Source organism: Dendropsophus ebraccatus, chromosome 5, assembly GCF_027789765.1.
Source record: "Dendropsophus ebraccatus isolate aDenEbr1 chromosome 5, aDenEbr1.pat, whole genome shotgun sequence".
Taxonomy (NCBI): domain Eukaryota; kingdom Metazoa; phylum Chordata; class Amphibia; order Anura; family Hylidae; genus Dendropsophus; species Dendropsophus ebraccatus.
Genome location: NC_091458.1, coordinates 137,020,122 through 137,037,664, shown reverse-complemented (window position 1 = coordinate 137,037,664; position 17,543 = coordinate 137,020,122). Strand labels below are relative to the sequence as shown.

The 17,543-nt window shown below is 44.2% G+C and overlaps 1 protein-coding gene across 1 annotated transcript in view; it reads right to left on the bottom strand.

Annotated features, from left to right (window-relative positions):
- Nucleotides 1-3,751: 3,751 nt before the first annotated feature.
- Nucleotides 3,752-17,543, bottom strand: part of NT5C1A (5'-nucleotidase, cytosolic IA) — a 31,468-nt gene continuing 17,676 nt past the window's right edge. Inside the window, exons 4-6 of the mRNA XM_069971414.1 lie at nt 11,956-12,078; nt 5,584-5,768; nt 3,752-4,107 (exon numbers count right to left, since the gene is read on the bottom strand). Coding sequence (XP_069827515.1) covers nt 3,763-4,107; nt 5,584-5,768; nt 11,956-12,078 — 653 coding nt within the window. The 3' untranslated portion in view covers nt 3,752-3,762. The remainder of the gene's footprint in view (nt 4,108-5,583; nt 5,769-11,955; nt 12,079-17,543) is intronic.

Sequence of the window (17,543 nt, the reverse complement as noted above, 5' to 3'; positions counted from 1 at the left end):
TACAAGCACCATGCTTTACCTAAGCATGTTGCAGGTCTTCTCCTGTGCTCCTTCTTCCTCCCGGACCAGCACGCAGCAGTAGCTTCGGTGCAGCCTATCTTAGCTGACAGACCGCTCAGCCAATCACTGGCCAGGACCACTGTGGCCAGTGATTGGCTGAGCGGTCTGTCAGCTCAGTATGGTGTTTAAACAAGGGCTGCAAGGACATCGGTAACGATGTCCCTGCAACCTTGGCTAAACTATTCTCGGGCCGTGTAATAGGCCCAGTAAACGAGCGCCGATCTAGCAGATCGGCACTCGTTTGCATTACTGATCAGGCCCCCATCGGCCCGTGGAATAGGACTCTAAGGGTGAAAACAAACAATCAGGTGGTTTTGCAGTTGCCTTGCAGCTTCTAATACAGGAGTGAAATTCCATTATGGGATTCAGTTACTAACCACAATGTAACTGCAGCACTTTTAGCTTTATTTATTAACTGTATTCAAAAGTAAAAAAAAAATTCACTTGTAATTCCAGCCAAATTAGGACAATAACAGAAAAGTCACGATAGCAGAGTAAAAAATTCATCTATAAATAGAGAATTGTTGACCTCACATAGCGAGCGCTGCTATGAAAATCATATTGTACTAGTGCTGCTTTGGGTGCAGCAAATATAAAGTGCAAAAGAGCAGAGTTGGGAAGAAGAACAATATGTTCCCTGTGTAGCCTAGACAAATGCTGGACTAATTTGGAAAGAAAAGTATTTTAATTCAGCTACTTCCAAGGAAATAAATAGAAAAATCCTAAAGTTTTGTCCAAAAAAAATATAATAATTCTCACATTTTGGATTATTTTTTTTATTTTAAATACCAAGAAGATGCTTTATACATTTCATGGTTTACATTCCTAGGAAGGCCATACAGTCCATTGCACAATCAAGATCACATAAAGGCACAAAACACTCTGATAAAAATATGTGAGAAAAGCCAAGACATATACAAACATCTAATCTGTAGACTGGCTTATGTTGCTTCCCTTTCCAGCCATCTAACTGGTCTTTACACTGACCCTTTCCTAAGTGAGGTTATGTGCACACTTCGGAAAATCCGTTGCGGAATACGCTGCTCGCGCCCGATCGCGGATTGCAGCGGGCGCACGCGTCTTCGTCATTCATTGGACAGACGACGGAATCCGCCAGTGCATAAAATGGAGTCTATGACACGGGCTTTATGAGCCAGAAAAGAGAATGGCTCTGTTCACACTGAGTAAAACAGATGGAATTCTGTGTGGAGTCCCCGCTCCTGTGCCCCCTGCCTCAGTGTGTCAATGGGAAGTCTTGCGTGCCTCCACATCACATTGACACACTGAGGCAGGCAGGATTTAGAACGGAGTCCGCGGCGTGGGCTCCGTGCAGAAATCTGCTGGTTTGACTCAGTGTGAACAGACCCTTAGTGTTGAACAGACTTGCCAGACTGTTCAGGTTCAGCAACATTCTCGGAAACACTCTGCATTTGTCTTCTGGCGTCTAGTTGGATGCCGCTCTAGGGAGTCCTGGAAAACATGGATACAGCCATAGGCTGTATCCATGTTTTCCTGGCAGACCTAGGGTGGCATCCAACTTCTCCAGGTGCCATGATTCAAATGCTGAGTGTGCAGGTTCAAAGAACATTGCCGAACCCAAACAGTTCAGCAAGTCCACTGAACACTGCTGTCCATGTATTGCAAGGACCTCTCCTGGATTTTCTTTACAGGTTTCCCCTTGTCTAGGAGCCAACCTTGCGGTGATAAGATGGCTACATTCTGAATGGGGTTTGTGATGAAACCCTCTTTAACATATTGGTTGTGCTGTATGTGCCTATTATGACTTTAGTGTTTATATTAAACATAATCTATCTTGTTTTTCTTCTGTCGGAAAGGGATTGGGCGCAAAACTGTTTAATAAGAGCCACCAAACTTTCCAAATGCAAATGAATATTGTCACTAAATTTTACTCTAATGAACTGGACACACAAAATACCTGCACTGAATTTACACCATAAATATTGGAGGATAAGGGGTCCAAGAAATAAAATTCCCAGCACACATAGAAAAACACTGTATGGAAGCACAGACGTTACCACACTGATAGACATGTAAAGCCTCACACTTTATCAGACAGCTGATGACGAGACATGACATTCTAAGGCCTCTGTAAACTGATATGACAGGAGGCACTGATAGCAACATTTGTGAGATGCCCTTACCAATATTAGTAGAGGTGCCTTTGCATGCTTCTATATAATGTGTGGGATATGGCTAATTGTAATTGCCCCTTACACAATGTTAAACATTTGTCAAACTTACGGCCGGGGCATACGCCAAGGAGAAGGCGCAGATTCACCCCTTTTTGCCATATCCCCTGCTCGCCCAATGGGGGGAGGGGTGGCGGCAAGGCATGGCTCTCTCCCGCACCTCAGTTATCATGATTAAGACATAAATCATGATACAAATCTACACCTGCTGGAAGCAGGAGTAGGTTTGGTGCATTGGGCACACAAGCTTAGGAGCTTAAAATTCTGGCACTAAGCCAACTTAGAGTAGACAGACTTCAAAAGCATCAGATTTATCAAGGTGATGCAGACTGCTTGGTAAATCTGTCACATCTATAAGGGTCTTTTTACACCTGAAGATCTTGAGCGGGGATCCACGAACAATCCTGGCCGATAATTGGCCCCTGTAAAAGGCTCCTAAAGGGGTTCCCCTATTAAAACTTGTTCCCTATCCACAGTAGAGAGCCGTGGGTCACGTGTCGACCTGTGGCTGAGTTCAAAACAAAGGAGCCAGGGGCCAATCTGGAGGTCATCGAGGGGCATAAAGGTTGGAGCCCCCGCAATCCCTTACTTAAATTTTAATTGGGAAATCAGTTTTAGTAAATCTGGGCCATTGAGTTTAGTGGCTACACTAGATCCATTTTTCGAATGTGTATTGTAATTTTGCAGGACTCAATAGCATGGTTAGCTATTGTACCAAGTCCTGTAAAACTAACAACATCGGTCTATTAAACTAAACAGGCCTGTTGGGAGTACACCGTATTATAGGTCTGCGACCTTTTTTGACAGGTTGCCGACGTGTACTACAGTTGTAAGCGTCATGGGAACATAGCCTTATAACTGTCTCACCACTAAAATACTTGTACACGACTGTTTTCGATGGCTGTAATCACTAATAAAGATCACCATATAGGCTTATAATTATGATGGGTGTAACTACAGATACAATTTAATTACAATATCGAAGAATAATTACATGTATACATGCTATATTTTATTTTATTAGAGTATTGAAGCATGTAAAGCCACCCTGGCTAAAAGCATGAGCGCCCACCCATAGAGCTCCCACAGTTCCCAGATCTGTGGGTGCAAATCTTAGTATGTAATATGCTAATTAAGGCACCGAAACCCTCAAAAACTGAATGGCTCTGGTGCACGTACCTATTCAAAAAGGGCCCTTTGTCCTATTAATTAGCATATAGTACATAGTAAACATGCACTCACTATCTTCTATTTGTCACCTATACACACACTAACATACCAGGCTTCCATTTTTTTTTTCACGTTCCTACACGTTCACAGCAAACAATCCCATTAGTAACCGTTTTTTACTGCAGACATTCTGACTATATTTCCTGCTTCATTGTACAGTGTGATACATAGCTTTTGAAATTTACAACCCGTCTTCATTACTGATATAAGATATAGATTTTCCATGGCAGTGAGGCAAACAGCATCAGCTCTTCCATCCGTCTCACTTGGTGTTTTTCTGCTTGTGTCTTTGTGCCACGCCATAAGGAACATGTGCTGCTATCGTTCCCATCTCTTGAGCTCCTTCTATGTGGAACATCTGATCGTCGAAGAATATATGTGGGCGTATTTTTTCCAGCATAGGTCCTTTTGGTGCTCCAGCCAAGAACAGAGCCTCGTCAGTCTCAAGGCCCCAACTACGTAAGGTTTTTAGGGCCCGGGCCCCCGAACTGGCCGCGCTTCGTGCTGTAACCAAGTATGTGCGTATCGGGCAGTTCATTCTCATTCCCTTTTGATAAAATTTCTTCTGTAATTTGCCGAGGGATTCCAGAAAACCCTTGAGTGGACCCTGAGGATGGAAGGAATAGAATTATTTACTTACTATATCTGACATTGTTTCTTGCAACAATGACAAATAAAAAGCAAAGTGGCAGAATTTTGATTTGTAGCGGCCAAAGGGCTAAAAAAAAAAAAAAAAAAGATGCAGCTGTTACCAGGGTCTGCCATGTTCATGACAGCTGAGCTATTTTTTATTTTTTTTTTTACAGTAGACGGAGTTGATAAGCATGTACACCATGCAGCATCTAGCTGATATTTTTTGCTTGTGTTTTCTTGGCTCCTGTTTTCAATTAAGGGATGTGTTTATGGTTAGTTTCACACTATGTAAAAATGGCATTTTATAATAACGGCCGGGATTTAGCAAATAACTGATGTTATTTTTTAAATAACGGACATTATTTGCACACTGATGGCCGTTACAGTATATACAGTAGTTGTCTTTTTTTAAAATAATTTTTTCCTTTTCTTTTCCATAAATAGCAGAAATTCACATAAATACATTGTACTACATCAAATACAAAATGCTTATATTTTACAATCTTCAATTCCGCCTCCCGTATTTATTTTCCCCTTTCCTCCACCCACTCCTACCCACAGTGTAACACCTTAAATAATACCGATCAAGGCATGAAAAAGTCTAAATTGCAGTGTAAGTCGTTCTGAAGGCCTCCATAGCTGCCATGTAGACTCTGCCAATGCAGTCTGCCTCAGCCAAGCTATCAGTGCTGGTTTCACAGATCAATGCAATACAGTAGTTCCTCTAAAGCAATGTCCTCCAACTCCAGTCCTCAAGGACCACCAACAGGTCATGCTTTCAGTATTTCCTTTGTATTTCACAGGTGATATAGTCAGTGCCTCAGGTGTTCTTTACATTGGATATCCTCAAAACATGACCTGTTGGCGAGCCATGAGAACTGAAGTTGGGGTACAATGCAGTAGGGGACTTGAAAAATAATCTTTCTATTGTGTATATAATACACTGCAATACTAATGTGTTGCAGTGTACTGTTAGCGGTGATCTACTACAGTAGCCATGGCAACCAGTCAGCACCCCAACGGTACAGCCAACTATCAAAAAATCACCTAGATGCCACAGTTGCTAGTCATCACGGTATCTAGGGGTTAAATGACTGATATCTGAGGCCAGTCGGTGACGGCAGCAGTCAGCCAGCAGAGTTCCAGTTGCAATAACATAAGTTGAATCCAGGGGCCTAGCTTAAGGTTCTTTGGTCCAGAAGAATAGTTTGGCCCCCTATCTATCCATCTATTGTCTTAGAGATATGCTGCCTCTTTTATTCATAGGGCAATAAGCTGCCACAGTGGTGTTTGGAAGTGGCTTCCTCCCTCTTTACAAACACATGAATACTGGGCTGAGCCAGTGGTCAGACCTCCACGTTCATACACTTAGGCCCTGCCTTGTTTATTGTGGGTAAATATATAATATTAGACAATAAGGTGGACAGTAAATTCACATGTATGTATTTACCTGTGCCAGTGGCTTATTCTCGTACGCCTTTTCATGCTCAAAGAATTTGTCCAAGCCATGCTCTTTCACAATCTGCTCTGACTCATCAGAAAACAGGACGGCATCTCCATCAAATGCCACCCGCAGCTGATCTTCATTAATAGACACGTTGTGACTTGGGTTGAAAATTGTCGCAGCAGCAATACCTGGAGTTAAAACAAATATGTATGAATAGAAGTCCTATAAAAAAAATCTAAATCAAAGGCAGGTTGTGCATTCTTCATTGCTTTAAGTAATACTCAAGTTGAGAAGTTGAGTATGTCCATTTTCTGGGCAATCACAGACAGAAAAAAATGCATTTTTTTGTATTTGATTTGTACCTAAGATTCAATTCTGTGCACCTGGGTAAAAATGCACCAAAATCTAGTTCACAATCGTGCGGCACTTTTTTTTTTAAATTTAACTTATATTTTTTCAAACATATAACACTCATTGAAACCATACATGGTAACATTCTCATTTTTGAACATTATCATCCCTCTATATCACTAGGGGCAGACCCGCTGGCCTCCAGTATGACGACCCCTCACCCCTCTGTGACACATCTCCATTAGAATCAATGGAGCCGTCAATGGAGGGAGTTTCATCACACTGGGCCTGCCGACACCTAGAGCTTCATGCCGGTGGGAACCAGGCAGTAGTTAAAAAAAAAAGGTCTGTGGCTATGGCATCCCCGCACCAGTGCCAATCCATTCATGTAAAAACTTAAAGCTATGTATCTGATGGTACATTCGCTTTAAGTCTATAAAATCATGGATTTGAAAAAAAATATATCAATCCAGCCCACCTCATTCATTAGTTTTAGAAGCAGGGACGGCGTTCTCCCACTCACCTGCCCTTGAGGCACCTTAACCCCACTATAACAGTCTATAGAGGTATTGGGAGCCATGTGAAAGTCACCGAGACATATGCAGCAGGCGTTCGGATAACCTGCAGCTAACGCAATAGCTTGATGCATGATATCTGGGGACGCTGGAGGGGTGGTAAACAGAACATATGGAATATCTTGTACAAATGCATGAATAAATACATATCGACTGCCAGGGTCCACTTTGATGCATACCTGCTCCCAACGCAGGGACCTGTCCACCAGTGGCCAGTCCATCAGCCGGGACAGCCCTCCCCCCCCCCCCCCCCCCCCCGAGTTGTGATGACGTCATAAGAACTAGGGGAGCAATGCCTTCCGAGGGGGAGGGGGGCCTTCTTTAACTTTGGGGACACCAAGCCCAGAATGAGCAGAGGTTTAGAGACATTCTGCTGAATCTTTTCCCACAAAACTAAATCAATCTGCTCAGCCCCTCTTGCTCTATGACATGTTGCTGGCGAATAGGACTGCACTTTCAACATGACTGGTTCCTTTTAAATCCCAAAGAAAACTGTCATCTTGTCAATGGACCGTCTTGTATTGCAGCGCAGCTTTGTTAAAAGTTGAAGTACTAGACAAAGCCTAGGGACATGCGTGACACTGTCTATAAAGAAAAAGCAGACCTGTTTTCTGGTCCTAGATAACTTCTTTACCTGAACAAAGCGTCTCTGGAAAATCTCTGGTTTCAAAACTACGTACCTCATACATAAATATCCTACATCACCATACCACCAGGGCTATAATCCTACACTGTTGTAAACATACTTGCAGCGGAATTTTCATCCTGACATCCTGCTCAGCCAATCATTGGGTGTGGCGGGGCAGTGCACCGATTGGCTAAGCAGGATGTCAGGAAGCTGGAAGCCACAGAAGCAGAGTGTGGACCGGTAATGTATTCACCGGGCTGTCGTGGGTTAAGGGGAACGGCGTTTACATCCTCGCAGCGAGATAAAAATTACACTGTGAGTATGTATTCCTATTCAAAGTGACAGTACAGGAATCGCAGCTGCGAACTCGCCACAGGAAATCCGCTGTGATTCTGCTACGTGTGAAGCTACCCAAAGCTGGTAAGTTACGCAATATTTTGCTTATACACCATAAGTGTCAAATATGGGTTAATCCCTTTAAGCAAGCATGGGATAAGCATATTTATATGTCCCAAGATAAAAATAATATAATTCAAGAGGGCAGACCAGACGGACAATGTATATATCTGCAGTGTTGGACCGGCCCACCAGAGGACCAGAGGATCCTCCGGTGGGCCCCCAGCTTTAGAATCTGCACTAACACTGCCAGCCATGTGTTTTACCAATTGTTCTTCATTGGTGGGCCCCCAGGATCATATCCTCCGGTGGGCCCCAGATACCCCAGTCCGACACTGTATATCTGCCAACAGTCTTCCATGTTTCTATAAATGACGGGTTTCTAGTACCTGCCGATTACTTGTTCAGCTGACATCTAGCATTTGGTATCGTATTACCACTGCAAGCGCTGGCATAAAAACGATTAGACGATTGCTACAGACCCTGCGGCTGATTTATAGCTTCATCCTTGGAAAAGTTTCAGCTTCATTCAGCAATGGTCATAACAGCATGCTTCCTCAAGGAAATCTATACTTAGGATTTACTTTCACACCCAGATGTCCTTTCATTGTGATTGCAATATGAACCAGTGTTGACTCAGGGCTCTTGACCTGAATGAATAAGATTGTATATAATATTTTTTACTGTACTGGAATATATACAGTATATAGCCTAAGCTCAGTTTTTACATCTTGGCTCTCTCTGCCTCTTCGGTATATCTCCGCTCTTGTTTCTAGCCATGCGTGCTACCAAAATAAAAAAAAATGCCTGATCGTGATATAATCAGTTTCTTGCAAATTAATTTTTGGCCCAAGGTTGTATTCAGTTGCTCTGTTTTACTTACTGCACGATGATTCTTTTCTAATACAGGTGATCATTTAGGATGTTTGTTGCAGCAGAGGCTGTCTCTAGTTCCAGTTTGATATGTTATAATGTGAGTAGATGTCATATATATCAGTATTTAGTAGGGCTGGGTGATAATGGCCTAAATCAATATCGCGGTTTATCGCACATGTAGCTGCGGTAACGATAATTGAACGATAATTATGACACGCCCCTTTGTAAGCCACACCCACTTGTCTGTGCCAAACTCAGGATATTTTGTTTAAAAAAAAAAAAAAAAAGTAACTTACTCAGCAGCAACACAAGGCTGTGAAATTAGTCTATTTGTTATTATTAGGGGTCTCAGCAGAGTTAGGGTATGTTCACATCTTGTTTTTCTCCACACGTCGGGCTACATGTCAGCAATCAGTGAAAAAAGGATGCGGACGTGCAGCCCAACGTGCGGCCGACGGCCAGATGACGGCCACATTGACTTTAAAGAGCAGGACAGAGCCATTATGTGACTGTGTTCTGCTCATTTGCTGAACGTACACGGCTTTTGCGCAGGATCTAGTCGACCGTGCTTTTGAGTCCTGCACAAAAGCCGTGTACGTTCAGCAAATGAGCAGAACACAGTCACATAATGGCTCTGTCCTGCTCATTAAAGTCAATGTGGCCGTCAGTCGCACGTCGGGCTGCACGCATCCTTTTTTCACTGATTCCTGACGTGTAGCCCGACTTGTGGAGAAAAACGTGATGTGAACACCCTTAAACAGCTCTATTTATACAAGAGGGGGGGACAGGTCTCTGTATATACACACACACACAAGAGGGGGGACAGGTCTCTGTATATACACACACACACACACACAAGAGGGGGGACAGGTCTCTGTATACACACACACACACACACAAGAGGGGGGACAGGTCTCTGTATATACACACACACACAAGAGGGGGGACAGGTCTCTGTATATACACATAGGAGGGGGGACAGGTCTCTGTATATACACATAGGAGGCGGGACAGGTCTCTGTATATACACATAGGAGGGGGGACAGGTCTCTGTATATACACATAGGAGGGGGGACAGGTCTCTGATATACACATAGGAGGGGGGACAGGTCTCTGTATATACACATAGGAGGGGGGACAGGTCTCTGTATATAGGGGGGACAGGTCTCTGTATATACACAAAGGAGGGGGGACAGGTCTCTGTATATACACATAGGAGGGGGGACAGGTCTCTGTATATACACATAGGAGGGGGGACAGGTCTCTGTATATACACATAGGAGGGGGGACAGGTCTCTACACACAGGAGACTACTGAGACAGCTCTGCTATTTTAGTGTCCATGAACTGAGACAGCTCTGCTACGCTCTGTGTACATAGAGAATTGAGAAACCTCTGCCTCCTTTAGCCTCTGCCTCGGGTGTCAGTGATAATAGACAGAGCATGGCAGCTAAACAAGAAAGCGGCTCCTCCGTGCAATAACCTGCTGCTACACAGACACTGTCCCTATCCCAGCTTCGATAGTTATCTGGCCTGGGGGGGGGGATGATTTACAACCCTGCGGCTGTAGAGTGTACCTCCGGGAGACTGGTGACGGGGGAGGGCTGTGTGGACGGCAGCGGCACACAGTAGGAAGAGGTTACCTCATGAGAGCTGCTGCTGTTAGTTACTCGGAGGGGGAGAAGTGTGGCAGTGCACAGTGACTGGAGCCTCTGGAACCGCTCTGGCTCCAGGTCACTGCTCTGTGCGGCAATTGCCCTGTTTGAAAGGACGGGTCCTGGCAGTGACAGGAGGGGGAGGGGGCAGAGCGGTCACTCCAGCAGAAGCAGTCCGGTCCTCGGCTCTGTGCTGCATGTGCTGACCGGGGAGAGAGACCCAGGAGGAGAGCGCAGGACACTTAGAGGCTGCACTTGGCCGCTGCTCTCCCCAGGCTGTAGTGTCAGAGCTCAGTGATCCTTCATCCGATCCGCTGCAGCCACATCCTGCCTGGCTGCCGGCATCCCTGCGTCGCTGCTCAGCACACAAACATGGGAAATACCGCAGATACCGTCCTGGCAAAGTTGAGGTCGGTTAACCGACGCCAGAGACGGTATCGGTATTTTCACGGTATACCGCCCAGCCCTAGTATTTAGGCATGGACTGGCCCACTGGGGAATCCCCTGGTGGGCCCTGAGCTAGAGTGGATTTCCCACCGGGCCAGTGTCAGCACCTGGGGAACCGGGACCAGTGCTGGGGCTCTGTACTCCTGGGGTGGCCCACTTAGCCGCTGGGTGCTGCGACTCGCGCTTTAACTGTGACCATTTGCAATGAATGCTTACAGTGAAATGTGGCACTATGTGGAGCAAGGAGCCATTGGCTCCCTGCCCCTTCAGTCCAGGTATAATGCTGTCTGCTGTCACAAGAGGCTGCCCCTTTCCCCAGCATTCCAGCTCATTAATCTCTGGCATGTTGGAGAGGCTTTAATCTTATAAGAGTCAGATCGAGAGAAAAAATTTCAGCCACATAAAACCTCTGAATTTACATCAAGTCAGTACAGTATAATTGGGCACTGCCTTCTCTGCATTGACGTGACTCACAAACTGAGAGGTACAGAATTTGCAAAAGAGAGACCTTATGACTTTACTTACATTGTTCTGCAGGCTGAGGGAATCCTGGCCGGAGTGTATACACAGAGGGGGAAATTTATGAAAGGGTGTAAATATACACCTAGGGGGACATGTATGAAAATGCGAAAATGCCTTTTTTTGGCGCAAATGGGGCTGTTTGGTGTAAAAATATTTGCAAAGGGTATTTTTGGGAATATTTTTTTGGCACCCTATCTGTGCCACCTTCGCCAGTGGGGCAGAGAGGGGGCGTTACAGGGGGTTCGTCTACACGCAGAGGGGACACGGCCTCTGCGTGCGGCGCATTTATAATTTTTTTCCGTGAAAACATTATACTGAAACCAGCTCTGAGCTGGCGTAGGTTTTCAAAATTTTGCGATCGGGATTTATGCAGAGGCAATGATTGGTTGGTTGCTGTGGGCAGTTTACATCAGGTGTATATTTACACCCTTTCATAAATCTCCCCCATAGTATACACTCTGTCCGGGATCGCTAGCGGTGCCGCAAAAAAAGGACATGTTATTAAATAGCGGACGCAGAGAACCAGTCAGTTCACAAAATGGAGCGTGTGTCTCTGACCATTAGGATGCGGGCGCGCACGTTTGCGCACGCATCCCAATTCATCAGAAGTGAAGATCATCCAGCCGGGGATGATCTTCTCCGACACCGGCCATTCTGTGACCCGGCCGGGTCACAGAACAGCCGGTGTCATACGCCATGTGAACATGGCCTCAGTCTGTATTACGAGTGAATAGTGAAGTCACATAGTGATGCCTAGGACTTCAAACAGTTTCTACATAAACTATCAGAAGGTGATTGTAACGTTTCAGTTGTCATCTTTCTCAATCCATAGCTTTTGATGACTACTTTTTGTTTTTTGTATATGTGGGTAAATACACCTTATCAAATACTAGGTTTGCACACATCAAATACTAGGTTTTACTCACCTTCTTCTATGGCCTCCTGTACCTTTTGAGCATCAGATGAGAGATATAGGTTTGTATGATATGCTTTTAGATAGCCAATAGGGCTGTTACCTCCAGTCATGCAGAATCGCTCAATAAACAGGTCTGAAACGGAAGAAAACTGTTGTCACTGTTATGTTATTTAAACACAGATGCACATGTGGCAAAAAACATGTCTGCATTACCATCACACAACAACCAATATACTGTCCTTATGTAACAATAAAGCGACTCTATACTCACAATCTGACCCCCCAAATCTGCTTGTACCGTCAGATAGTTGCTTTTAATCCAAGATCTGTCCTGGGGTCCGTTCGGCAGGTGATGCAGTTATTTTCCTAAAAAACAACTTTTAAACTTGCAGCCCTGTGTCTAATTGGCGTGGCCTATAGTGTTTGTGCATTAGGCTTGCACCGCCTCTCCAACCCTCCTCCCTGCACTCTTCACCATTAGGAATGCCCCTGGCAGGATTTCTCCTATTCATCACCTGTGTGAATACTGCACATGTGCTGGATTGTTGAGACACCTGTGCAGTGTTTATACAAGTGATGAATAGGAGAAATGTAGTTATTCTCCTGGCATTACAGAGTTGCAGATAGGGACTTGTTTACGCCAACAGTCTCAGAAGGGGGGGGGATGGAGAGAGGAGCTCACACACAGTTTTTTGTTTATTTTGTCGTCTTCACAAAGCAGCAGCTCAGAACTGGGGGAAGAAGACTCAATAGATAATAACAATATGGGCAAAATGGCCAGAAACATATAAAAAGGTGTTTCAGCAGAATACCCCTTTAAGGTCTTCTCTGACTACCTAATAGCTTATAATTAAGGACCAGACCTCACACAAATGCTTAGAAACAACCAGTCCTACTCACAGGGTAGACGGGGGGGGGGGGGGGGGGGCATTAGCCACTTCTACTGGGGTTTCTTTAATTTCTGATGGCTTCATTATAGCATTATACCATAACTAATATGGGCAGCTTGGCAGCATAAGATATGGTGTTATAAAGAATTAAAGGGCATTTTTACACATAGCATATACAATTCAAAAAGGCCATGTTTAGCCATGATTTTGCAATAACTGCAGCAACAAATGCAATATAATGGTGAAGTGTATGCATGCATGCAAGATTATGTAAGTCCATATATTGCACACATAGATATTTCCAACTACATTTGATTTTTCCTGTTTATCCCTTCCTTCCCTATTCAATGAACAAATTGTGAAATTGTAGTAATGGTAAGAGGTGTAAAAGCAGCATAAAATGTAAAAGACATGTCTATCTTTGTTTTTATTATGTGCGTATACTAAGCTGGAGAAGCTGAGTTCATCAATTTGAATTATAACAAACGTTCACATCAATACAAATAACTATAAGAGATTATAACTATCATTTTCTGTTACTGTATTATAGGTTCATCTGCTTGGTTAGGTTAAGATCTACCCAATGAATCCAAGAAAAACAAAGAAAAGAATGTCAAAAGGCCAAACTGAGGTTAAATATCACACAGCGTATCTCAAATACCGATCAAATAGCAACAAACAAAAACAAAAAAAACATCCTTCAGCACTAAAGTATCAGGGGGACATTCTGAGGTCGGCTGAGAGGAAGATCAAAGACAACTTCAGAAAAGTGGTGGATGCTTGGATCTAACTGATGTGGCTGGTAAATCCATAGGAAGTGAAGGCTGCTGTGCTTACGTGATAAATGGTATATGACATTATATGGTGCAATTTGTAGCAAAAAATTTTAAAGTAAAGTTTATCCCTGACCTGCTGGACCTGGATACAGTAAGTATAGCTGTTATATAGCAGCCTTCAGGAGACTGGACCTAGATACAGTAAATATAGCTGGTATATAGCTGCCCTCAGGAGACTGGACCTGGATTCAGTAAGTATAGCTGTTCTGTAGCTGCCTTCAGGAGACTGGACCTGGATACAGTAAGTATAGCTGTTCTGTAGCTGCCTTCAGGAGATTGGACCTGGATGCAGTAAGTATAGCTGTTATATAGCATGTCTTTAGCAGACTGGACCTGGATACAGTAAGTATAGCTGTTATATTGCATGTCTTCAGGAGACTGGACCTGGATACAGTAAGTATAGCTGTTATATAGCATGTCTTTAGGAGACTGAACCTGGATACAGTAAGTATAGCTGTTATATAGCATGTCTTTAGGAGACTGGACCTGGATACAGTAAGTATAGCTATTATATATATCAACCTTCAGGAGACTGGACCCGGATACAGTAAGTATAGTTGTTATATAGCATGTCTTCAGGAGACTGGACCTGGATACAGGAAGTATAGCTGTTATACAGCTGCCTTCAGAAACTGGACCTGGCTACGGTAAGTATAGATGTTATATAGCTGCCTTCAGGAGACTGGACCCGAATACAGTAAGTATAGATGTTATATAGCTGCCTTCAGGAGACTGGACCTGGATACAGTAAGTATAGCTGTTACGTAGCTGCCTTTAGGAGACTGGACCGGGGTACAGTAAGTATAGCTTTGTTATAAAGCATGAGAACTAGAAAACAATAATGAACAAAAATTGAAAACCTGCTTTATCACATCTACTGATTTAGATTTAGGTATAATGACAGCAACACTTCGTTCTGTTTGAAAATGAACAATCCAGCAGTCACCCCTTTCCTGCATCTGAGGTCCCAAAAATGAACACCCCAAGAATAACACTTATCCCTTCTATGAATTTGTTCTGAATAAACATAATTTATTTGAACTCTTAAAAAGGGGCAGAAAAAGCTATGTAACTGCTATTATTAGCGATAATGAGTCTTAGAATAAACTGCTGCCTTAGCTGCATACTCTACATAACATTAAAACCACCTGCCTAATATTGGGTAGTTCCCTCTCCTGCCAGCAAAAAAGTGTCCAGGCATGGACTCCACAAGACCTCTGAAAGTGTCCTGTGCCATTTGGCACCAATATGTTACCAGCAAATCCTTTAAGTTCTGTAAGTTGTAAATTAGGGGCTCTATGGACCGGACTTGTTTTTCTAGCTCATTCTACAGATGCTCGACCAGATTAAGATATCAGGAAACTTTCCATGTTTCTCAAATCATTCCTGTACATTGTAGTGTTGTATAGTGCATTATACTGCTGGAAAAAAACACCACCATTAGGGAACACAGTTGCCATAACATAGTCTGTAACATTGTTTAGGTAGGTGGTACACGTAAAAGTAACATCCATAAATGTCAGGACCCAATTTACCGGTAAGAGAAGGTATGAATGTAACTTGGAAGGCGAACCAGGTTGCACAAAAATTTGCAGCTTTTTGGTAGCCAGCTCAGCACTTGTCTGAGGATTGGGCACCAAAGACTTCTTTCTCTGGATCAATAAGGCCTTTGTAAAAGTTGCTCAGATCATCATGGTCACCCCTTATGTGGTATCCCACCATGGGGTTTTGTGTTCTACACCTGTTGAAAAAGCTTGCTGTGGTGATGAAGGTATTTTATACCTCACCATAAGATGGCATTATTTTATATGTATGCTCTTATGGATTGCTCAGCTGAACTTAACAACGGGTTATTATTTCCTATGTATTATGCGCTTTTATTGTTCTGTAGGGGATACACTTTCTTTCTGACCTATCACTCTTCTTCTTCCTTTTTGCAAACACTTTTCCACCACTCACAGGGTCCCTTATATATCTCTGTAGGAAGTAGTCACTTGGTGGGAGGATGTGTAGCGTCAATTCTACTCAGATTCTCGTGGTAGGAGGACACACACAGCAGACGCCCTGGCTCTGCCAGAACCCTTGTCCGAGACAAGTTCAGTTTAGTCAAGTCAGTGCTCAGACAGTGTGTTAGTGAACTGAGTTTAAGACAAGTGTATGCAGAAGCAACCAGAGACACTCAGTTTCTCCAGTCTCCACTATATCTACTATACAGTGCTAGACACTACCCAGAGAGAAGAATTGGGGATAATCCTAACCCATGCTGTGAACCAGTCTAAAAGGTGCAGGGCAGTATCCTACTATACAAGAGGAACTAGCCTGGATAGAACAAAGCTACCAGAAGGTCTGCGTATTCTATCTCACAGTGCAAGTAAACCGCGAAGGCTCGGACACGTATCTTCACCCTGGTAACTAAGGGCTTGTATCACCCTAGTAGGACGAGTACCTCAACACTGTAGGACAGAAGGTGGTCAGACTATAGTGTAAACACGGGTGCAAATATCTCTCTCACTCAAGTATTTCTCTAACGTTCCGGCAAAGTACTACATTGGGTTGGGACTCCGTTGACAAACTCCTCTCCTCTACGCTGCTCTGCTCCACTCTAAACTCTCCAAGCACAGCTACAACTACCTCTACCATATCCTACTTTCACAGACCAGCCACTCTACAAAGCAGGTATCAACATCACACCTGTGTGCTGGCCTACCATGGCGTCACAACATTTCCATCACTGGCCAAGTACTGTAGTAATACCACCGCTACATATCCCATCTGCAGCCTAACCACCACACTTTCCTGCTTTCAATGCATCAACTTCAGTCCCACCCCTTGATACCAATGTTACCGATGTTATTCATTTCAACCTATAACTAATGTTATAGGTGATCAGTGTACGGTATTCATACCACTAGAGCAATCATGCATACAACATTACAAAAAATTTGCATTGATCAGGAGATGAAAAATTTATCTCAAGGTTTTTTTCATTTGTAAATATAATTATTGTGTAAGTAGATCCGGCTTTAGGTTGATTAAATGGAAACTGTCATTAAAAAAACTTTTGATATGTTAGAGAGAGTTTTGATCGGTTTTTGTTTAAATGGTCAGACCACGTCCAATCAGGAGGACAAGGGGGGAGAAGTCTGCACGCAGCGCATCCACTCATTTAGATGTCATGTGACCAATGCAAGTTGGGAGCAAACGGCTGTCTTCCCACTTGGTCACGGTCTGACAACTTATACCCTGACCAATAAAAACTTGTGATATGTCTCTCTGACTGGTACTCTTGGAGGCCCACATTTTATACACTATTCCTTAAAGTCCGGCCATTTTTTTTATCTGTCAGCTGGCAGGGGGGAATTTAATCAGGAGCATGGACTTACTTATGGTGGGACCGGCCTCAGGACTACCGCCGGGCTCCAGAATTCTCTGGCACCAACACGTCACAACCCAGCTGATGGACTGGCCACTCATCCAGTCAGGGACTGGGGAAAGACGCTGCTCCTATCAGATTGGCTGAGCAGCAGGGGCGGAACTACCGCCGTAGCAGCCGTAGCGGCTGCTACGGGGCCCCTAACATCAGGGGGCCCGTGGCCTTGGCCCCCCGAAGATGACCGCTTGCAACACCCGGCGGCCGAGCGGGCCTCCCGGGTGTTCAGTGTTCTGACTGACAGCGCGAGAAGCCATAGGCTTCCCGCCCTGTCAATCATTCTTGTGACCGCAAGCAAGCATTCTGCTTGCGATCACAAGAGTGTCCCACCCAATGAGCAGCTCTTTGGTGAAGTCCTGGCAGCGTCATCGCTGAGCACTCAGTGTGCGCCGCCGCGGCTGGGACTTCCGGTACTAAGAACACAAACCGGAAGTCCCAGCCG